General features: G+C 35.7%; 1 protein-coding gene and 1 long non-coding RNA gene across 7 annotated transcripts in view; both read left to right on the plus strand.

Moving 5' to 3' along the window:
* LOC149132265 (uncharacterized) overlaps positions 1-547 on the plus strand; it is a 2,628-nt gene extending 2,081 nt beyond the window's left edge. Inside the window, exon 2 of the long non-coding RNA XR_016244560.1 lies at positions 293-547. This is a non-coding gene — a long non-coding RNA (uncharacterized LOC149132265). The remainder of the gene's footprint in view (positions 1-292) is intronic.
* Positions 1-25,059, plus strand: part of LOC106873988 (signal transducer and activator of transcription 5B) — a 66,079-nt gene that overhangs the window by 11,788 nt on the left and 29,232 nt on the right. For 3 of the 6 annotated variants that reach the window (XM_089364079.1, XM_089364082.1, XM_089364080.1), the window contains exons 1-6: positions 3,862-4,025; positions 15,927-16,075; positions 19,016-19,169; positions 20,871-20,963; positions 21,969-22,046; positions 23,378-23,471. In XM_089364079.1, the coding sequence (XP_089220205.1) occupies positions 15,945-16,075; positions 19,016-19,169; positions 20,871-20,963; positions 21,969-22,046; positions 23,378-23,471 (550 nt within the window). In that variant the 5' untranslated portion in view covers positions 3,862-4,025; positions 15,927-15,944. Of the gene's footprint in view, positions 1-3,861; positions 4,026-15,926; positions 16,076-19,015; positions 19,170-20,870; positions 20,964-21,968; positions 22,047-23,377; positions 23,472-25,059 lie in introns of those variants that run through there. The other 3 variants (XM_089364077.1, XM_089364081.1, XM_089364078.1) reach the window with 1 other exon arrangement.

The following is a 25,059-nucleotide window of genomic DNA, read 5'->3' on the forward strand; positions in this document are numbered from 1 at the left end:
CAACCTATCTCATCTAAACAAGAAAGTTATGGGGAAGCAAATTCGAGGCATGTGAATTACCCGAAATGCCTCTTCCCTGCTCCGAAAATTTTCTTCACCACAAATTTTGATACAGTTGCAATTTGCGCCACCTGAAAGCTATTTATAGAAAATGTCATTAAAAAAAAATCCATTTGTTAGAAAAGAGGTAACAAATTCGGTGGAGAAAATACTTTAGTTGAAAAAAAGTGAATGAAGTTTATATTTGGTATAAGTGACGTAAGTAAATTAAAACCATTCTTTTCTTCTTCAGCTTTCTATTTCTTTAAAAACACCCAACAAATACGAGATGATACTGGAATCAACATAATTTGGCTGGCACTTGATTAAACTCATAATTTGGAGAGACGTATTTACTGATGTCTGGAGAAAATAACATCATTAAGTGTAAGAGAAAGAAAGGGAAAGAGAGAGAGAGAAGATAAAGCGGGAACGCTATCTCGCAGAGAATTAAAATTAGTTTTTTTTTCTGTTGAAATCATCAATAATAAAAGACATTTGAAAACTACCTTTGATTTTTTTTTTTTAAATATTAAAATTGGAATTTGCAAGAATTTTCTAGACAGCATAGATTTTAATAATTCCTTTCTTTTACTAAAAGTTACATGTCCCAAACAAATTCATAAGCATATTTATTATGGTATAGATATAAATATCTTACTATTCTAGCAGGTAAGAAAAAATTTCCAAAGTAGATTGAGAAAATCCAAAGTATTGCATTGGCCTAATTACAAACATGTCTATCCCACTGGCAGGCTTCGACTTTTCTCCATTTGTGTTTTTTTTTCTAACCCCATATTCTACACAATTATTTATAGCTTTTTCTACTTCGAGTCCCAACGTTTAAAAATTTTATACCTCATATCTTTCGAAATTTCTAAATTCTTCTTGATGGCGAGAAGAAAGCTTCTAAAAGGATAGAGAAAAGTGTTGCTTTGAGAAAAATGATTAGTACGTCTATTTCATTTACAGAATATGGATTCGAGTCTTAGTGGCAACTTTCGGTTATTTTTCATCCAAGGGTTATTGTTATTTTAAACTTAATATTCCACACGCTATTATTTCTAACGTTATCTGCAAGAACTTCAAGTCGCCCGTTGAAAAATTATTTTCCGTATTTAGTCGTACATTTTATATTGAATTTTGACTGAAAAATTGGGGTGCCATTTATATACGTGGCGAAGCTTGTTCTAGAATTACTTCATCTTGTATCTGAAAAGAATAAAAGATAAGAAATAGGAACAAAAATAAAAAATAAAATAAGATTGTTAATCAACTAATTTGCCACCAGCACTGGGGTAGAAATAACAGGGTAGATCGTCTTCAAGTCATATCTTACCAGTTTTAAAAATGGAAGGACAGCGTTCTAGAACTATGTCATCTTGTAGATGAAAGAATAAAAGAAAAAAAAATGGTCACGAATGCAACATTGATCATAAGTCTACACGTTGACAGTTAACTGGGGGGAGGCTAAATTACTCTATACCTCAACATATACGTAAGTAATTTAGATATGCTAGAAATAATAGCTAAATCTCCTTCAAATTATACCCTATTGTTTTAAAATAGGAAGTATGTGCCATTAATATTTAGTAGAAGCAACAGAGTGAATCAAGGCCCGAGAGTTTCGCGTGTGACACATATCAAACACACACGCACATGTATGTATGCGTGTGTGTCCACACGCACATGTATGTATGCGTGTGTGTCGTGTTTGTCTCTCTCCACCGCTTCACAAACGGTGTTGGCTTGTTTACGTTCCCGCAACTTAGTAGTTCGGCCAAAGACACGATAGAATAAGTGCCAGATTAAAAAAAAAAAAAAGTACTGGGGTAAATTTGATAGACTAACCTTTCAATGTGGTCTAGTGTGGCCGCAGTCCAACGATTGAAAAAAAAGAGTAAAAGGTAATATAAGCAAATTTTGGAAGGAATATATATATATATATATATATATATATATATATATATATAAGGAAGATAATAAATAGATAACAATTGCAGCGTGGAAGGTGTTTATAAGCCATTTAAGAAACACACATTTGTCAATGAACAGGTCGCGGTCTCAAAGCGACGAAAATATTTTGGCAAATTAAATTTAAATGTTGAAGTGAATCTAACGGTTTTTGTGTGTTTCTTAAATGGCTTATAAACACACCTTCCACGCTGCAATTGTTTTCGTTCCAGCACACGATCTCAGATCAGGTCACTTGCTATGCAAGTACATCTCCGCAATAACAATATATTGATGTCGAGATCAGAACACAAAGTTGACACAACTAAATAAGCGTTGATCGACATGTAAGGGATACCGCCCTGCTGTCTCACTCCTCTTTTCTTTAGTGCCTGTTAATATGTTAACATTTTTTCATTTGGGCTCAAGGGGACGAGATTAGTTTTAATGTTGGCGGGAAATTAGTTGATTAATAATACTGAAGGTTGTAAAGGATAAAATAAAGAAAATTTACCTATTCCAGTTTTCCGGGATTCGTCCCGGTTTTTAAACACTCACCTTGGAATCCTTAAAGTAAGCTTAGCAACTGTTAACTGCACCTTAAAAAAAAAAATTATTCTAATTTAAAATTTAAAAAAAATTCAGAAATATTTTCCACTTTTTTAAGATTGTAAAGTATTAAATTTTTTGCTTTCTACACATCTTGGTGGAGGTAAAGAATACGCACACCACCCGTTTTCGGCGTAACAAAACCCTAACTCCGTGTGCGCGTATTCTTTACCTTCGCCCACATCTTTTAGCTTTTAGAAAGTACAACACCGATTTAAAATTTCTTTATCGAATTTTTATTTAAGTATAAAATCTAACGGCTCACATACAATATCAGTGGTTAGTCGCGTTTTGTTAATAAATTGTAATTTTAACCAATACATTTTTTTTAATAAATGATTTAACAAAGAACACTGTCAATGCTTATTATTCTCGTAACGATGTGTGTGTGTGTGTGTGTGTGTGTGTGTGTGTGTGTGTGTGTGTGTGTGTGTAGACACAACATCTGAAATTTTGGAGAAGGGCGCTTGTCGATAACATCGACTCCAGTGCTCAGCGGGTGATTATTTCATCAATCCTGAAAGGATGAGACACAAAGTCAACTTCAGCGTTACTTGAACTCTGAATGTAAAGTCAGACGAAATGCCGCTGAAAATTTTGTCCGGCAAAACCTAGCAGGATTCGAGGATTGGATCCGAGATCGCAAATGGTCGCATTTGAAAACCACCACTTGACATTGTGGTCATTGATTCTATTGAGCGAAAACCTTTCTTGTTATCAATTATTGATTTCTCATACATGTAAGAGGCCGTACATTTTTAGTAAGGATTTAATCTACCAAATTATTTCTAGTATCGGTTTGCTTTTTTTTTTATCGATCCTTATTAGAAATTATAATTAAATAAAAGTATTAATAGTCCTTTCTACTATAGGCACAAAACCTGAAATTTTTCGGTGAGTGAGTAAGTCGATTGCCCCATTACTTAACTGGTACTTATATCATCAACCCCGGAAAGATGAAAGGCAAAGTCGACCTCGGCGGAATTTGAACTCACGCCGAACACAACACTGCGAAGCATTTTGCCCGGCGTGCTAACGCTTCTGCCAGCACGCCGTTTTAAAAATTACAAGATCCCATGACGGAAATCGAACCCGGATCGCCTGGATGAAGTAATGAGAGTAAAAACAAAATGTTTCTAATTTGTTTTAACTGCATTACCATGACTTCTGCTGTAGTTGTTGTTCGAGAGTCCATACCGGATTGTCAATGACGGTCACATGATCAATTATTTCAACCAATGAAAAAAAAAGCTAGAGTTCACATAATTTCTTGGAAAAATACGTGAAACAGTTTCACTTTAATTGAAGTTCTTGTCATTCACATAATTCTTCTTTACTCAGAATCTATCTTCTGGAGCTAGTATTTTATGTCTGATACATATTGTACTACTCATATAGATATACACAGTTGATAAATCGCCCCGGTAAGTTTCTTAATTTCTCATTTAATTACATTTTTATACCATCTAAGAGTTTTGTTTACTTTCTAAATTCGTTTCTTAATTACTATCAACACGTTACTTTATATATAGGCATTTTTAAAATGTCACTTTTACGATTACAAATACTCCCGCGTTACATGCAGATGCGTAAAATCTTGTATAATTATAATCAAACTGCGTAATAAGTTTCGATATCAACGAAAACGAAATGAAAAGTTTCATCCCTTTTTTAGACTGAAAGAGTATGTAATCTTTTATAAGCAGACCTAACATCTGAAACGATATACGAACTATAAAATCAAATAGACAATACCAGAGATTATTTCTTAAAGATGTCCTAGCCACATACAAACTATGAGTTCTTGCAGCTACTCAACAACAACGTACCTCTATATGGCCTGCTCGACCTGCTAGAAATAGCAGCCAGACCATTTTCAGAAAGCATCCTATATCTTTAGAAAATGAAACTGATCTACTGTAATGCAGTGTCCGAAAAAGAAATTAAAATAATAATTACAAAAAAGATGGTTACAACAGAACGTCTTTGATCAGAGGTCGCTTTGATTACATCGGCCTTAGCTAAAAACATCCAAAACAACAAAGATACAAAATGATTTCTACATTACAAAACTGATTCGATTAACTACTTATCGAAACATCACATACCCAACTACCACAGAAAAATAAACCCCCTCCTTTCCATACCAGTTGATTCCATTTGAATTTTCGTTCGATTTTTTAAAGGCCATTGCATCGTTTTGTGTTGAGTGTTATCTGCTCGCATCCACACCTCATCAAATGTATTTTAATTGTTCATTCCTCTTTAATATCTTATAATTAACTTTAAAGTAATTTACTAATGAATGTAGATGTTTCACACGCACGTACGTAGCTATCTGTCGTATATGTGTGTGTGATGTACATATCTATGTGAAACTCTCTTTGAGTCACTTTGTAGCCTCTGACAATTATTATTATTATTTATTATTATTATTATTATTATTATTATTTGTGTGTGTGTGTGTGTTATTTCGTCTGTCTTTTTACGTTCTGAGTTCAAATTCCGCCAAGGTCGACTTTGCCTTTCATCCTTTCGGGGTCGATAAATTAAGTACCAGTTGCGTACTGGAGTCGATCTAATCGACTGGCCCCCTCCCCCCAAAATGTCAGGCCTTGTGCCTAGAGTAGAAAAGATTGTGTGTGTGTGTATATATGTATATATATGTATGAGTGTGCCATTCGGTTTATTCAACAGACAGTCATAAGGAAACAAATATTTATGAAATCATGAATTTTTTTTTGTTTATAAACATTCCAAATTATGTTAAGGGACATCGATCGAAATATGTTAAAATATCTCTGCCGCATAACTTATTTTAAATTTTACATGGTTATATTTATATCTTTATCGATCTTGTCAGTTAATCTATCCAAACGTAAACAGTTAAAATATGAAGAAAAGGCAAAATGTATGTATGTATGTGTGTGTGTGTGTGGCAAAATATATTTTGTATATTTTTGCTTGCATTAAAGTATTACAAACACTAATGTTCGTCTCTGATTATATATTATATATATATTCATACATGTCACATTTTCTTTATGTATTTAGGGTATGTTAGTTATATGTGCATTTATTATTGTAGATCGAGTCTTTTACCATATATAAACGTGTTTGGTGTAATGTGTTCGTATGCAATGCATATGCATATATGTATGTGCATAGAGTAAATATAGAGAATAAACGGCGTGTATATACACACATTTGATAAATTTTACACACAAACACATTTATTTCCAAAGTTTAAAAAAAACTCCTCTCTCGAGACCACAGCTGGGACGAAACGATGTGCAATCATTGAGAGAGAAAGAGACTACGAATAGATTGCACACCCACATATCACATCACATACATATATAATATACTCGTTGTAGCTATAGAAGCGTTGCAACACCAACTTACAATATAAGTATGTTGCTTAAGATGTCACCATCTCATTCGATATTTAAGAAGACAGTATATATGTACATTTATGTGAGTGTGTAAATGTGTGGAACTGCGGTATGTTTTCGAGGAAATGGGTACAATGTAAAAAGAGGATTGTTATGAAATACCGAAACGAAAACAGAAGTCTTATTTGTTACAAAGGTGTTGAAAACAGGAAGTGAATTTCTGTTGACTCTTCAACATCAGTATACATCTTCAAACTTGTTTTTTCTTTGTTTCTAATTAAATACTTTAAAATTATCCAAATGTTTCTTTTTCTACCCTCGTAGCACACGTGCTTTTAAAAATGAAAGTATTTTTATCCCTTATAGCAAACAATATTAAATTTTCGCTTCGGTAATTCATGTAAACCACGCTGTTTTTATACATTCTCTCCAATTTATTTGAAAATAAGCCATAATTCACGTCCATCGTTAGAATAAATAAATAAACAAGTTTGTGCTACTTTAGACGTCCGACAGTCAACCATTGTCACCGATCTCTGTCACTCGTTATCCGTTAGACATTGAAAGGATTTTTTTTCGCTCTCCCTTTGCTTTTCCTTTTGCTATGTCTGAAGACTAGGGAGTCGTGGATGAAATACATGCTCCGTTCCAGGCCTTTCACTGTAACAAGGAGTGGCTCCCTGTTGCCAGCGTATTTGGTTTCTTATGGGAACTTGTTAAATTTCTTTGAAACCACTTGAAGCACAATAGAAAAGTTAATGTTTACATCTTGACCCGAAACATTAACCGTTTGATTAATGCTTTACATCTTCAACATTAACCAAAAATTTTCACCAGATTTTTTTTTTTCAGTATTTAAAAAATAAAAAAACTTTTTACGCTAATCTTACTTCTCTATTATTAATTTATAGAAAATATGAATGCGATTTTAGTTACGGGCATTCAAAGCTGCGATTTTTAAAAAATAATCTAGCAAAAAATTTGACATATTTCAAGTGATTGGAAAAATTTAATAGGATCCACAAACGGTTTATTTTGTGGCGGCTCTAACTGTTGCATCCATATAGAAAAACCGAAATTGTCAACCTGTCTAACCTATGTCAGCATGGAAAATGGACATTAAATGATGATGATGTCTACATATACGAGTGTGTGTGTGTATATATATATATATATATATATATATATATATATATATATATATATATCTATCAAAAGGATGTGTTATAACACTATTCCACATATACAAAAACAGCCATACCAACAATCCAACATACCTCCATCATCAGCTGCCCCATGGATATCATGGTTTCGACACCTGGGCAGTATGATTCGATCCAGCAGTGTCAACAGCAGTAAAATAGGTGTATGGGAACAAACATCGCAAAGAAACCACACACACACACACACACACACACACACACACACACTAGGCATCCTTCAGTTTTCCATTTAACAAATCCAATCACAAAAGTTTTGAATAGCTGGGGTGATAGAAACACTTTCCCAAAGTGTCACACAGTGAGACTGAACCCAGAACCATTATCATCATCATCATCGTTTAACGTCCGCTTTCCATGCTAGCATGGGTTGGACGATTTGACTGACGACTGATGAACCGGATGGCTGCACCAGGCTCCAATCTGATTTGGCAGAGTTTCTACAGCTGGATGCCCTTCCTAATGCCAACCACTCTGAGGGTGTAGTGGGTGCTTTTACGTGCCACCAGCACGAAGGCCAGTAAGGCGGTACTGGCAACGGCCACGCTCAAAATGGTGTATTTTACGTGCCACCTGCACAGGAGCCAGTTCAGCGGCACTGGCAACGATCTCACTCGAATGACTTTTCACTTTACATATGTATTTATGTGTGTGTTGTGTGTGTGTATACATGCATGTATGTGTATATATCTGTATATGTATATGTTTGTAAATATACATCTATTTATATATTTGCTTAACCCTTTAACATTCAGATTACTCTGTCAAATGTAAAGCCTGTTTAATTACATTGTTTTAAGTTAATTGTACAGCATCTTGTAACTCTGAGATTTCGATGATGTTCCTGTTTATTTTTAGAATGACTTTGTAGGGTAGGTGTGAGAGATCAGAGCTGGCTGGTTTGAGCATAAAACTAGAAGACAATTTTGGCCTGATATGGCCAGTTTAAACACTAAAGGGTTAATGAGTTTTGGATATAAATCTTTTAAAATATTATGCAAAGCTCATCTACAATTATTGGCTACCTGATGTCATCATGCAGTAGAAATGCACCCCACCAATGTATAAAACCATCACAATCAATGGATCCAGTGTGGCCACCACTGGCATTAGCACAGATGTCACTTTGAAACTCTTACTAAACATTAGAGGATTGTTGGATCTCAGTAACAGAACAAAAATTCCCTCCCTAAGAGACCTTGTTGGATGCAATCAAGCCTTATTCATAGCACTCAAGAGAACATACTTAAAACCTGATATTTGTAGATGCAGAAATACACATGCCAAACTATATTATAATGCAAAGTGACAGAAAAGACAGGAGTCATGATGGTGTTGCAGTATACACCTGTGAAGAACACGTGCCCCAGGTCCTTTTGCAATTTCCCAGATATATATATATATTTAATTTAGACAGTTCTATATTTAAGAGATGAATTATGTACATTATTTACATTTGACGGATATTTGTCCTCATCTTGTTTGTTGCTAACACAACGTTTCGGCTGATATACTCTCCAGCCTTCATCAGATGTCTTGGGAAAATTTCGAACCGGAGTTCTCATTCCTAAGGTATTTTTCAGTGTTAGTATTATTATTATTATTATTATTATTATTATTATTTTTCAGGTCACTGCTTGGAATCGAACTCGGAATCTTGGGGTTAGTAGCCCGTGCTCTTAACTACTACACCATATGCCCGTGGGCATATGGCATAATAGTTAAGAGCACGGGCTACTAACCCTAAGATTCCGAGTTTGATTCCAGGCAGTGACCTGAATAATAATAATAATAGCATCAAAAAATATCTTAGAAGTGAGAACCCAGGCTCAAAATTTCCCCAAGACACCTGATGAAGGCTGGAGAGTATATCAGCTGAAACGTGTTAACAACAAACGAAATGAGGACAAATAATGTAAATAATATATTTAATATACAAATACAGGAGTTGGACAAAATAATGGAAACACCTAGCATCATAATTTTGAAGTATCTATAAAACCATCAAAAGCTTGTTTGTTTTTATGCTTTTTGATTTATTATTAGTGTTGCTTTATGTTTTGCTAAAATTGCTGTCTCTTTTCAAATAACATCAGAAAAAGGTAATTAAAATGACAGTTTTATCAAACTTTCAGTGAGGTCAAATTGTTGGTGCTCATATGGCAGGCGCTAGCGTAACGAAAATAGCCAAAATGTTTGGTGTATCAAGAAGTACTGTCTTGAAAGTAATGACAGCTTTTGAGAAAGAGGGGAAAAACCTCCTTGTCGAAACAAAACTCCAGAAGAAAACCAAAACTTTCAGCTAGGGACTGTCAGAATCTTACGCGAATTGTTAGAAAGGATCACAAAAGTACAGCCCCCATAATTACTGCAGAGCTTAATGACCACCATATATATATATACACACATACATATGTAAGGACGACTGTGCGAACTCAAAAAGGGAGAAATGGTGACGAATGGAAAAATAGAGGACTCCTTTTATTTAAACGTGTCACACGGTCGAACACAACAATATATATATCAAATATCATATACATGATATGTTATACTACGATAACATAGATGACCAGTAATGAAAGACCACAACCGTATAAGATGAATAACAGAAATATTTATTATGGCGTTAAAGATGTATGTCTGTGTGTGAGTGTGAATGCGACATATAAGAACATAATCAAAGACAGGCCGTCGTACAAAGAAAAGTATGTATGTGAGTGATACATGTGTGTGTATGTGAGTTATTACAGCAGATAGAAAGAGAGACAATAACACGTGAGCATTTATACCAGTTCTTTAGTACCCAATTGGAAAAGTCTGTATGTGAGAGTAGTTGAGGCTGTGTGTGGCAGTGCTGATCACTAGTTGTGATGTTGTGGCATCGATGCCGGGCCGTGATTCTTGTTATACAGATGTTCGTCGCTGGCTGAAATTCTTGTCTGTTTATTTATCGTGGTGAAGCTGAGTCACCTAACAGAATCAAAGAGAGAGATGTGCCGCGGTGGTTTAGTTTGGTGTACATAGTAAGTCGTGTTGACGCTGGTGGAGATTGATGCTGGTTAGTAGTAATCGTAGAATCGTGTTGGTCATGACGATGATGCTGGTTAGTAGACGTAGACTCGTGTTGCTGATGTGGCGACGGCGGTGGTCATCGTTGGCTGGACGAAGCTGTTGAAATGGTCGCTGGCTGCTGCTGCTGTCGTGTGGTACACGGAACAGTCTCTAAGAGAAACTGGACCGAGACGAATTTGGTGGGTATGAGTTGCTCTATTTATAGCGAATTATCGGCTCCAAGACGGTAGCAGAAAAACACTATCACGTGACCTTATTAAGGGCTGTAATTGGTCAGTTTGCGTTCTGGCGGGAACGGTTCGAAGAAGTTGCCGCTTCGAATAATAATCAGTCATGTGATGACAAGGTTGGGTTCTCCGCTACGCTCGCGTTTGTTTATATTTAAATGAGAAGAATGGCGATAGTAGTTTTGTATCTAATGGCGATAGGTAGTTTTGTATGTAATGGCGATCGAGGTGTTAGTTTCACTACACACACACACACACACACACACACACACACACACACACACACACACACACACACACACATATATATTGAGGTCAGTACATTTTCAGTTAGAAAATAAATCCAGTATGATATTGTAAAATGTTTACAAATACTGTTGAAAAGAAATTGTTAAGCCTTGTTAAGCTGTTTCACTTAGAGAACCTATTTTTTGTTTGCATCTCACAATACATTGAAGATAAGTGGCACTCCTTCAGTGTGTATACGTATGTATATATGTGTGTGTGTGTCGGTGTGTGTTAATGTTTGTTTTCCTGTTCAGTCATAAAAAAAAAACAACTTATTTTAATCTAATGGATTATTCTATAGTTTTTTTATGATTAAAAAATGAATTATTGTGAAACAAGATTAATGTTGACAGTGACACTTCGAAATTTCAGCCAGTTAAGCCATTGTCACACTATATATACTTATATATTAATACAACATAACACACACACATACACACACACACACACACACACACACACACACACACACACAAATGTATACACGTTTTATATATAAATATATACATACATATATATATCATCATCATTATCTAATGTCTGCCTTCCTTGCTGGCTAGGGTGGGACCATATATATACGCACACATATACACATACATGCATGTATGTGTATAAATACATACATATATAGACATACATGTATGTATGTATGTAAATATATAGACACATGTATATATATGCATATATATGCACATACATATGTATATACATACATTCTGTATATGTATATATAAACATGTATATATGTCTTTATATGTATATATACATATGCACACACATGCATACACACACTTGCATGTATACATACATACATACATACATACATACATGTGTATGTGTGCACACACACCGACCCACACACATGTGCACAAACAAGCAAAAAGAACACAGCTTGGATAATGGACAGAGTCAATGACTATTGAAAAGGTTGGAAGACAAGACGAAAATTTTAGGAAAAATAAACAAGTAAATGAGGGGAAACTTTACCGGTGAGTGTGTTAAATAATCAGGCACTAAAAGAGAATGGCCCTCCCTAGACACAACAATATATATTTATATGCATATACATACATTTTGTATATGTATATGCACATATATATTTGTATGTATATATATATATATGTATATATATATATATATATATATATATATATATATATATCTGTGTGTGTATGTGTGTATATAACTCTTCGGAATGCTTAGTTTAGAATAGGGGCAGCTGATGAAGGAAATATTCTCTATGTGGCCTGTCTGTTTTCTGTGCTTTGTTTATGTTCTGTTTTTCATTTTGTCCACGTTTTTTTGTGACATCCTCTACCCAGATATGCATCTATATATACATGTAGATGTAGGTAAGTACATACATGTACGTATATATGCATATACTCACGTATTATTTGTATTATATATCTACATATATGGAAAACGGATGTTAAAGGATGATGATGATTTATGTCTATATATATCTTACATGCATACACACGTACACTAACAAGGAACAGCCTTGGCTACAAATTCAAATTAAAAACACAAGAAATTTTTAACTTCCGGAAGCAGTGTTTTGAATGGTTTTAAAGAAATAAAATTATGAAACATGCCATTTCCGTGGAACTTACATGTGCATTGACCTCCACACACACACACCTACATTCAAATTTTGTAGAATTTTTAGAGCCTCATGCAGAATGCCTTGTTGTTTTTATTCTGGTTGTCTACATTCTAGGTTCAAGTTCTGCTGAGGTCTATTTTGATTTTCATCCTTTTGGAGTCAATAAACTGTATGCGTCTTGATCATAATAATATATTCTCGTGTATTCCATCTTCCGTCTTTCATTTACCACACACACATATATATATATATATCTATGTGTGTGTGTGTGTGTGTGTGTGTGTGTATGTATATATACATATATATATATATATACGCACACATATATACATGCGTGTATATATATACATGCGTGTATATATATACATATATGTGTGTATGTATATATATATATATATATATACATACACATGTGTATATATATGTGTGTGTATATATATATATATATATGTGTATACATATATATATATGTGTGTGTGTTTATATATATATATATATATAGATATATAGATATAGATATATAAATATATGTGTATATATATCTATACATATATGTCTATACATATATATATGAGTGTGTGTGTGTGTATATATATATAGATATAGATATATAAATATGTGTGTGTGTACATATAGAAGTAGTATCTATCACCACATCAATATGGCTGTCCAGCATTGCTACTGTTTTAACCCCAGGCATATCTGAAGTGAGCTGAATTGAATCCCTGCTAATTTCTAGTGGTCGGGTGTTCACGACTGAAGATGGGCACAAGTAACCTGGAACCGTTCAGTCTCCTGGTCCTGTTGCCCCGCTGGAGGATGGTAGGGGTTTGCTCACCTGACTGCAATGTATATATAAACAGGTTGCAGATTGCACCAGTAACCAGCTGGCACAGGATCCGTCTGGTGTTAAAATGGTAATAACATCAAACAGCCATATTGATGTGGCGATATATATTACTTCTTGGTATGAGAAATGGGTGGATAAGGTAATCGAGGTCGTTAGAGTAAGTGACAGAGTACTTAAGATCAGACTAGTGCTTCATCATAGATTAGCTACTGTCATCTCAGCCTATGCACCTCAACCGGGGCTACCAGATGGTCTGAAAGACCAATTCTATGACACCCTCTTGCAAACTACCTCATTGAGATTTTTCTAACTAGCTGCTTTACTTATATATATATATATATTGTTAGCATGGTGGACAAAATGCATAACAGCATTTCGTCTGTCTTTATGTTCTGAGTTCAACTCCCGCCTAGGCTGACTTTACCTTTCATCCTTTTAGGATCAATAAAATAAATTCCATTTGAACACTGGAGTCGATGTAATGAAGTAGCGACCCCCACCTCCAAATTTCAGGCCTTGTGCCTATAGTAAAAATGGAGGCGTTTTCACGTCTCACATGTTTGCCTGATCTCTTCTTGTATCAAGCACTTTGCTTGAAGTGCCCACTCGAAATTGTCTTCTCAAAGCACTGTTCACTTCAAAGATAAAACAATTTTTTTATTTTTGTCAGTTGTTTTGTGATTGCTGTACAACTTAAGAACAAGAGCACTTATTTTCAATCATGTAAGGCCTGCTTTATTTCCCCCCAAAATATTTCCAGAAAAACACCCTGCTCCTTATATCCTTAAGGTCAGGCTTTGGGCAGGCTTGGACTCCTGGTGAACACTAATTTCAGTGCTATAGTAGGCAAACTGGTCCCCTAAATGAAGGAATTTCTTACACCTTCCTTACGAAAATGTTTCCTAAATTTCTTTAGAATGATTAGTAACTAAACATTATAAATTGCAAATATATATGTTAGTGTATATGCGTGTGTGTGTAGCTCAACAAAAGGACCTTAAAAAGAGGACTAAAAATCTGATCATCATTGAATACCAACTTAGTGAAAAGATATGTACCACATAAGTGCAACGTACCTCTATAGAATGTGTGGGAAACAAGTTGAAAGCATGACTCATATTGTGAAAGTCCTTTAGGTTTACCTGAGATGTCATGAAATACCCAAGGTTCATCCTTATCAGCAATACTGTCTATTAACAACTGTTAATATTATTCAGGGTAGAGATTGATGCATGTTTGTAGGTGCTGTAGAGGATCATAACCTAAATTTTGAAGATAAAAATTATCATTTATTTCAAACTTTACATACAGACCTATATATAGGCAGAGGTAAGGCTGTGTGGTAAGAAACTTGCTTCCCAATCACATTATCACATGGTTCTGGGTTCAGTCCCACTGTGTGGTACTTTGGGCAAGTGTCTTCTTCTGTAACCTCAAACCAACCAAGACTTTGCAAGTGGATTTGGTAGACAGAAACTTAAAGAAGCCCATCGTATATGTGTATATATATATATATATATATATGTGTGTGTGTGTGTGTGTGTGTGTGTTATGTATATGTCTATGTGTGTATCTTTGTGTCTATATTTGTCCCCACCTCACCACTTGGCGACCATCCCTGTTACCTAGCAGTTCAACAAAACAGACTGATAGAATAAGTACTCCACAGACATGTGTACTCTTAATGGAGTTCTCAGGGAAACTCAGCATGACAAGGTCGGCCCTTTGAAATACAAGTACTACTCATTTTTGCTGCCAGCTCAATGAATTGGAGCAATGTTAAATAAAGTGTCTTGCTTAAGCACACAATGTGGTGCTGGAAATTGAACTCATGATCTTGCAATCATGAGCCAAATACCATAACCACTAGGCCACATACCTTCACATACTTCGATACAAGTGAAACAATGTTTATAATGGTTGAAATCTAAGCAGATAAAGTTGAAAAATAATGCTTTCAAATTTTGACCCAAGGCCAGCAATTTTAGAGAAGCGGATAAGGCAGTCTAACTTCTAATTGTACAGACACACACACAAAAAAACCCCGCATGTATACATTTATATTCAGGCATGGTTGTGTGGTACAAAGTTTGCTTCCCAACTACATGGTTCCAGGTTCAATCCTACAGTATAGAATCTTGGGCAAGTGGTTTCTACTGGAGCCTCAGGCCAACCAAAGTCTTGTGAGTAGATATATATATATATATATATATATATATATATATATATATATATATATATATGTGTGTGTGTGGAGGCACATGGCCTGTATATCATATATCCGTAAAAGAAACACACTCTAATACATAGAGCGGTAACACGTTTATATGCAGTTATGTATATGTGTGGCCATAGAATGACCAATGGTTTTGCATCCATAAAATAGGTCTGTGCTTTATGGATGCAAAACCATTGAACATTCTGTGATTGGAGATATATCTAACTGCATATACATACATACACACACACATATACACATATATATATATATATAAACATATATACACACACACACACACACACACATATATCGTCTTTGTCATCATCACTTTGAATGTCTGTCTATTGCTCTCTCTCTCTCTGCACATCTACATGCCTGCACAGACACACATACCTATACTCACATACACACACTTGTTTATTTATATACACTTCTATTTTCAGGAAGAATCCACTCCAACCATGTCTTTATGGATCAAAACTAAACAGCTTCCAAACCAATATTGGGCACCGATCTCGTCCTGCTACGAAGATGCAAGGTTCCCATTAGAAGTGCGCGATGTTATGTCAGATTGGCTCGAGTGTCAAGATTGGTAATGTATTGTTAAAATGTTGGGGAAATATTGCTAAAATATTAAAGTATTTCTAAAATATGAAATATTGCTAAAATATTAATATAATATTGGTTAAATATTGATAAAATATTAGTGAAATATTGATGAGATATTGGCAAATTATTGGTAAAATATTGATAAAATTTTAGTGAAATATTGCTAAAATATTAATAAAGTATAGCTAAAATATAAAATATTGCTGAAATATTAATAAAATATTGGTTAAATATTGATAAACTATTGGTGAAATATTGATGAGATATTGGCAAATTATTGGTAAAATATTGATAAAGTTTTGATGAAATATTGCTAAAATATTAATAAAGTATAGCTAAAATATAAAATATTGCTGAAATATTAATAAAATATTGGTTAAATATTGATAATCTATTGGTGAAATATTGATGAGATATTGGCCAATTATTGGTAAAATATTGATAAAGTTTTGGTGAAATATTGCTAAAATATTAATAAAGTATAGCTAAAGTATAAAATATTGGTTAAATATTGATAAAATATTAGTGAAATATTGATGAGATATTGGCAAAATATTGGTAAAATATTGATAAAATTTTGGTGAAATATTGCTAAAATATTAATAAAGTATTGCTAAAATATAAAATATTACTGAAATTAATAAAATATTGGTTAAATATTGATAAACTATTGGTGAAATATTGATGAGATATTGGCAAATTATTGGTAAAATATTGATAAAATATTATTTTATGTAATCTTATGGTGATGCATGTAGTTGAGTGTTAAACAAAATAACTTGTATTTTAATTACATATCCATATGTTGTGAATTCAAATCCCTCCTGAAGCTAATTTTATTTGTCAGCTGTTCATAGGAGTGCCACTGGACCAATCTTCAATAAACTGAAGATCTGTCAAGTGGTCTGTGTGAAACAATTTTATGATTTTTTTTTTTTTTTTTTGGCAAGTATCTTCTACTATTGCTCCAGGCCAACCAAAGCCTTCTGAGTGGGTTTGGCAAAGAAGCCCATCATATATTTTTATATCCTGGTGTTGGATATAGAACTTAACAAAGCAATGTGAAAGAACTGCTTACTGTCAATTGTTCACAATCAATTGCTGACGACTTGACAGTTTGTTTATTTAATAGAAATGTGTCTGTCCACTTTTAGTCACATGGGGGTGATTGGAATCCTTCTACAACATTTCGCCTGTTTAGAATTAGTCTCCCCTAACTTTTCCCCTTTTGAGAATTAAACTCTGCTCAGGGTTTTAATATCTCTTACATTTAGCATTCAATTCCAGTGTTCCCATTCTTTTCTGTTTTCTGGTGCTAGAACATGTAATTTCAAATTGTTTGAGTGTTGGTACCTCAAACACCTCATAGGGATTTCATTTCTCAAGACTTTTTTTCTGTGAATCTTTTTTTAAGTTGGTTAATATGTCTTTTATGTTCAACATGTTTTCCTTTTACCAGGAATAACATTCTTCCAATTTGTTTAATAATTACACCATCCTCCCAGCTCTCTTTACCATATCTAGCAAACTTCAATTCTGTGGGTAACATTCGAGATGGAGTATCCAGATTAGGTGTTACTTGGTACACTCTAAGAAATTGTTGAATTGCAAGGTCGTCCATTACTTCATTGTTTGTCTTTTTTAGGGCCCCCTTGAAAGTGTCAACAAAACACTCCACTTGTTCATTTGTCCCTGGATGATACAACAGAGGGGTCACGTGTTTGATAATGAAAATCTTACAAAATTTTGTCTGAGGTAAATTGAGTTCCCTTATCAGACACAGTGCCAATCAGGAATACCATATCTGGTGAACAATTCATGTAAAAGACTTATTGTAACTGCAAATGTTGGGTTTTTACATTTATGCACTTCAGGCCACTTTAAAAAAACTGTCTACCACAACAAGGTAACAAGGACCCTTAAGTGGACCTGCATAATCAACATGCAGTCTGGATCATGGAATATCTGTTTTTGGCCATGGTTGTCATTTAGTGGTAGGTCCTTTTGCAGCTAAGGCACACCCTCTGCATGCTTTCACTAGTTCTTCAATGTCACGGTCCATTGTTGGCCAATATACACAACTTCTCATTGAAGATTTCATTCTTAAAATCCCTGGGTGACCAATGTAAAATTCCTTCAGTAATCACATCTATAGTGTGGCTGGCACTGCGACTCATTATGCGTACATCAACACATTGTCACACATTGAGAATAGGTTTGAATTTGTGTTGCACTTATTTTTATCTCTTTTAGCCTTCAGCATTACTTTCATTTTTGTTATGAATTTATTGTTTTCCAATTTTAATTTTATGTCTTATAATGTGACTGGCAGTTCACATATGATGTTACACCAAACATTTTTAATTCCATTTTCTGCTCGCACAGCAGCAATCACAGTATCTTCAAATGGTTCTGCAATTTTCGGAATCAGTCTTGATAAACAATCAGCATGGCCTAATTTCTTGGATGGTCTATACACCATCTTAAAATCATATTTTAATAATATAGTACCAGGTGGCTACACGAAATTCAAATCTGTACAAAGAATGTCTTCTACACCCCATATGTTCTATTAAGTGGTTGGTAAAGGGAAGGCATCCAGCCATGAAGCCCAAGGCAGACACTGGAGCACAATGGAAGTCCTCACATCCATCCGATCCTGTCAAATTGTTCAACCTATGCCAGCATGGAAGATTGTCGTTAGAAGACGATGACAATGGTGGTGATGATGATGATGATGACTGTAACTAGGATTGTTTATTATTGGAAATGGAGTAAACCGTTGATTGATTCATGGGAAACTTATAACCAATGATAAGTCTATATTTTGTAAACACTAACGAGTAAACTCCCCTCTTCTTACTGCCACAAAAAATTGTCTGATGATTAAAAAAATATTATTTTTTTTTATCAATTATTTCAGGAATTCCATTGATGAGAGTAATCCAAGTAATGAGGCCATAGCTAGAACTATGCTCAATAACTTGTTGCAGGAAATGGAGACAAGGAGTATAACTTTAAACAATGACTACTTCAGCACCAAGTTGAAAGTGGGACAAGCAATTGTGGATTTTCAAGTAAGTCCATAACATGATGGTAGTAGCTGGTGTTGTTACTGTTGATGATGTTGCAGTTGTTGTTGTTGTTCTTGCTATTGTTTGGTTCCAGGTCTGTCCCAGAGGCGTATATTCTGGGTGTGCTAGGTGTGCACTGCACACCCATCAAAAATGGCAAATTCATTATAAATATCAACCTTGCTCATTAATTTAATCAAAAATCTTAATGGAAAACTTTTGTTATACCCTTGCTTGAAATTTGGTGGCACCGTGTGTGGCAGCATACTCAGTACAACAGCCATTATGTGCCACTGGTCTGTCCTGAAAAAGGATCATTTCACATCCATTTTTTTTTCATCATACATGTGCAGCTGGTACTTAATTCATTGACCCTGAAAGAATGAAAGGCAAAGTCAGCCTTGGCAGGATTTGAACTCAGAACGTAAAGACAGATGAAATACTGCTAAGCATTTTGCCTGGTGTGTTAACGTTTCTGCCAGCTTGGCACCTTTATTATCCAGTACACTCTTCAAAGTAGCTGGCATTAGAACAGGACATCCAGCCATAGAAACCATGCTAAAGTAGACTCTGGGCAACATGAGACAGTCCTCCTCTGACTTGTCAGATTCTGACAAACTATGCAACCCATTTTCAGTTCTATATTTAAGAGATGAGGAATTATGTACATGGGCATATGGCGTAGTGGTTAAGAGTGCAAGCTACTAATCCCAAGATTCCAAGTTCAATTCCAGGCAGTGACCTGCATAATAATAATAATAATAATAATAATAATAATAAAAATAATAATAATAATAATAATAATGATATGAGAAAGCAACCATACTCTGGGATATACCAATACACACAAATAGAGAAATTAAGGCCAATAGACCAGATATAGTTGTCAAAGATCATGAAGGGAAAAAATGCTTTCTAATTGATGTATCAATACCAGCAGATGACAACGTTTCCCTAAAAGAAATGGAGAAACTTTCAAAATACAAAGACCTGGAAATAGAGGTAACTCAAATGTGGAATCTAAAAACAGAAACAATTCCTATCATAGTAGGTGCCTTAGGTATAATAAAAAAATATTCAGACAAATACATAACAAAAACACCAGGACTTACAAATATATATAACATACAGAAAATTGCACTACTGGGTACTGCACACATTCTACGCAAAACACTTTCAATACAGTAACCATAAGAGCACCACAGCACATACCCAAGGCATACAGAGCTGCGCTCGGTAGTGAAGTGAAAGCACGTTATAAAAATAAAACTACTGAACAATAATAATAATAATAACATCGAAAAATACCTTAGGAATGAGAACTCGGGTTCGAAATTTCCCCAAGACACCTGATGAAGGCTGGAGGGTATATCAGCCGAAACGTGTTAACAACCAACAAGACGAGGACAAATATCCGTCAAATGTAAATAATATAAATAATGTAAATAATGTCTGCAACCCATGTGAGCAAGAAAGCCAAACATTAAATGATGAAAATAACAATACTAAATGATGATGGTGCTCTAATGAGCAACTAATTAGCTGCCAGTCAGTCAGAACAGTCCTCATTGAAATACTTTTGATCATCACTATCTCTGGTCATTAGCTGGCTCAGCCTGGGGTTAAACAACAACAAAAATAATAACAACTGCATCATTGCATACTAATTCCATACTAATTTCTTTATGAAAATTTATTTTTCAGAGAATCTACTCTCCGAACCCTTTGTTATTGGTTCATTCCATAAAGAAATGTCTTACGATTGAACAGAATTATGTCAACATGAATGAAGGCAATGTAAGTTATTTTATTTTATTCAAAGCCCAGGAATCCAACCATTCCAATAAGTCTTTTAGTAACTAGCTTTAAGAATCAGTTACTAAATTATTGAGGAAATCTGTAAAATCTGTTTGTGTTCGCTGTTCGTCTTCCCTCCAGGTTGGATGGTAAAAGGTTGAAGCATTTTCTGCTTATGGACCCTTCTGGTCCCTGTTTTACTCAGGTGGACCCTCATAGCCATTTCATTATCATCATCCAGTGTTTTACATCCAGGTTTTGTCCCCGTTAACAGGTATGGCCAGATCTACCTCAATGCCATAGCAACCACCCTCATACCATCTTGCCATCTTGCCTGGTTTTGGGCGTCCTCCCTTCTCAAGCCTGTACAGCTCCCACCAACCATTTATCTATCCCTAGTTTCTACATCTAGACCAACTCTCTCTAATTACTTGTGCTATGACCCTCTCTGTAACTTTCATCACCTGATGCAACAGTTTGATATCTCTGTGATTATTCTATCTAAGGCATCACCTTTACCTTTGTAGCAGTTGACTATGGTGCTACTACACCAGTCGTTGGGTATGACTCCTTTGTGAACTACCTGATTTACAATATGGGTGACTACACCATAACCCACACTATCAGATATTATAAGCATCTCAGTGGTGATTCCTGATAAGCCGGGGGTGGGGTGGGGTGGCTTTCCATATCTTCATATCTTTAATTGTTTTATCTACCAAATTACTGTTAATTTGGATAGCTGGTCTCTCAATTAGATCAACATTTGAGAGACTCTCTGCCCCCCCCCCCCATTCATTCTCTACATTCAGCAGTCTTTCATAATAGCATCTCCTGAATCAAAATGAAAATCTTGTGATCGTGAATGCATTCGGCCACACACACACATCTGCTACATGGTTATTACTACATAATATAAATCGTTATGCTCTTTTGGGTGACAAAGGTAAGTAGAAAATTCCAATATAATTATTTTGTCTGATTTTCAATTTTCTTTTTCTTCAGGGTGAGCTTGACAGCAGCCAACTTTATGAAAATGGTGAAAAGATGATAGTCTTGGAGGAACTGAAGGCTGCAACAAAGGTATTTACTTTATCTTGGTTTTTGTAATCCTTTCTTATTCCTGACAGCCAATTTTTTATTTGCCAAAGGATTAAGCAATCACTCAATTCTTTGCTCGTTTCTTTCTCCATGGGGTGGGGATATCTATTCCAAAAGTCAGCTGATCAACTGTTACACCTGCCTCTTGAGTGTAGTACTGTTTTTTACTCTTTTGCTCTTTTCAGTCAATTGACTGCGGCCATGCTGGAGCACCGCCTTTAGTCGAAGAAATCGACTCCAAGACTTATTCTTTGTAAGCCTAGTACTTATTCTATCGGTCTCTTTTGCCAAACTGCCAAGTTTCAGGGGCATAAACACACTGACATCAGTTGTCAAGTGATGATTGGGGGGGGGGGGGGGAAACAAACGCAGACACCCAAATACATACATATGGTACATGGTACTTTGCCAACGCTGGAAAGCTGTTCTTTACATGCCAGCAGCACGGGTGCACTTGGCTTGATGGGTCCTCTCAAGCACAGCACATTGTCAAAGGTCTTGGTCATTAGCCATTGCCTCTGTGAGGCTCAAAGTCCAAAGATCATGCTTCACCACCTCATTCCATGTCTCCCTGGGTCTACCTCTACCACAAGTTCCCTCCACAGTTAGCGATTGGCATTTCTTTACAACATTTTTATGGCCACCTTGGAAACGTCTGAATCGCTTCTACACTTGTGATTGGCTCATACACTCCTCTCCATACACTTTCTGAAACTCTGCATAGGCCTCTGAGCAGGTATTACCATGGCAGCGTTCTTTGTCATGCTCAATACAAGAATCACACGCTACACACCTTCCTTCGAAGCACTGCTGTAAACAGCAGAAGTGAGCTAGAATGTTAAAACTTAGTGCACATACACAGCAGAGCTCAAGGTCAATCTGTGCCAAGTGGCATCACTCTGCAAGCTGTAGCTTCATTACTATGTCAACAGTACTGATACTTATTTATCAGACCTCGTATATATATATATATATATATATATGCAGGTGGCACATAAAAGACACCATTTTGAGCGTGGCTGTTGCCAGTACCGCCTGACTGGCCCTCGTGCAGGTGACATGTAAAAGCACCCACTACACTCTCTGAGTGGTTGGCGTTAGGAAGGGCATCCAGCCGTAGAAACTCTGCCAAATTAGATTGGAGCCTGGTGTAGCCATCTGGTTTCACCAGTCCTCAGTCAAATCGTCCAACCCATGCTAGCATGGAAAGCGGACGTTAAACAACGCTGATGATGATGATGTATGTATAATATTGTGCAGAAAAAATATTCTTGGACAATTAAAGCAAAGAAGTTTTTCTGTTTCATATCTAGCGTACTAGTGATCTGATTGTGAGGCTGCAAGAAGACCAGGAAGTTTTCAACGTTGAATTACAGGAATATAAGACAATGACTATGCAGGCTGATGGTAACCGTTTCCTTGATTCTTTCTCTTGCCATTCCTTCTTTCTCTCATTCTAGCTTTCATTCTCTCATTCTAGCTTTCATTCTCTCATTCTAGCTTTCATTCTCTCATTCTAGCTTTCATTCTCTCATTCAGTGTGTTATTCTCTTTCTGTCTGTCTCTCTGTCTCTCTCTCTCTCTCTTATATAAACATGTGCTAACAATGAATTAACACAGATTTTTTATCTTGAAGCGGCAGCACTATGACCACAATCGCCACCACCACTACTACCACCACTACTCTCTGGTCTCTCCCTCCTCGGCTAATTCACCACCATCACCATTATCATCATTGTTGCAACTGCCATCATCATCATCACTCTTTTTCTCTTTTAGTCTTTTACTTGTTTCAGTCATTTGACTGCGGCCATGCTGGAGCACCGCCTTTATAGTCGAGCAAATCGACCCCAGAGCTTATTCCTTGTAAGCCTAGTACTTATTCTATCGGTCACTTTTGCCGAACCGCTAAGTTAACGGGGACGTAAACACACCAGCATCAGTTGTCAAGCGATGCTGGGGGGACAGACAGACACACAAACACACACAGATATATACAGATATATATATATATATATATATATATATATATATATATATATATATACTACATATATACATATACGACAGGCTTCTTCCAGTTTCCATCTACCAAATCCACTCACAAGGCTTTGGTTGGCCCGAGGCTATAGTTGAAGACACTTGCCTAAGGTGCCACGCAATGGGACTGAACCCGGGACCATGTGGTTGGTAAGCAAGCTAAAATTTAGTTATGTCAAAGTGAACATTGCATTTCATCCTTTTGAGGTTGATAAAATAACATACCAGTCAAGTATCAAAATTAGAAAGAACAAGTGCATTCAGAGAGCGCAAACCTCTGCCAAGGCTACCCCAACATCCTCTCAATAATTAGCCAGAGAGGATTTTTAAAATGCGAATATCTGAAATAAACTCGACTGTTTTCAAAAATGAGAATACTAAAATTGAACTCGACCACTCTCAAAAATTAAGTTAAAAAAAAACAGAAAAAATAATCCAGAATCCTTGTCCGGTACCAGATCAGTCCTGAAATCGAATCAGTTTGTGCTAGTCACAAGGCCAAACATTCATGAAAGTTTCATCCAAATCCATCCAGCAGTTCTTGAGATATCTTGTCCATGGACAAACAAACGCGACTGAAAACAATACCTCTGCTTTTGCTTATGTAGAGGCAATAAAAGCTGCAAAGCAAAGGCAAAGACGATGTGTAGTCCTGTCCTTGTACTTCCTAATTAAAAATGTTACTGTATATATGTATATATATGTATGTCCTGAGGATATCTTGAGTATCGATGTGATGGTGCACAAACACTGGTTATATTGGATTGGACACCTTATTAGAATGAAGGACAGCAGGATCCCTAAGCAGATGCTATATGGGGGAAATTGTGAATGGAAAGGGACCCCAGCAGAAACCAAGGCTGTGATTTAAGGACTGTGTCAAGTTCTCATTAAAGGCCAGTGATATGCAGGAGACTGACTGGGAGAGCAATGCCTGTCATTGCCACGGATGGAG

Source organism: Octopus bimaculoides, chromosome 16, assembly GCF_046866305.1.
Source record: "Octopus bimaculoides isolate indiv1 chromosome 16, ASM4686630v1, whole genome shotgun sequence".
NCBI classification, from domain to species: domain Eukaryota; kingdom Metazoa; phylum Mollusca; class Cephalopoda; order Octopoda; family Octopodidae; genus Octopus; species Octopus bimaculoides.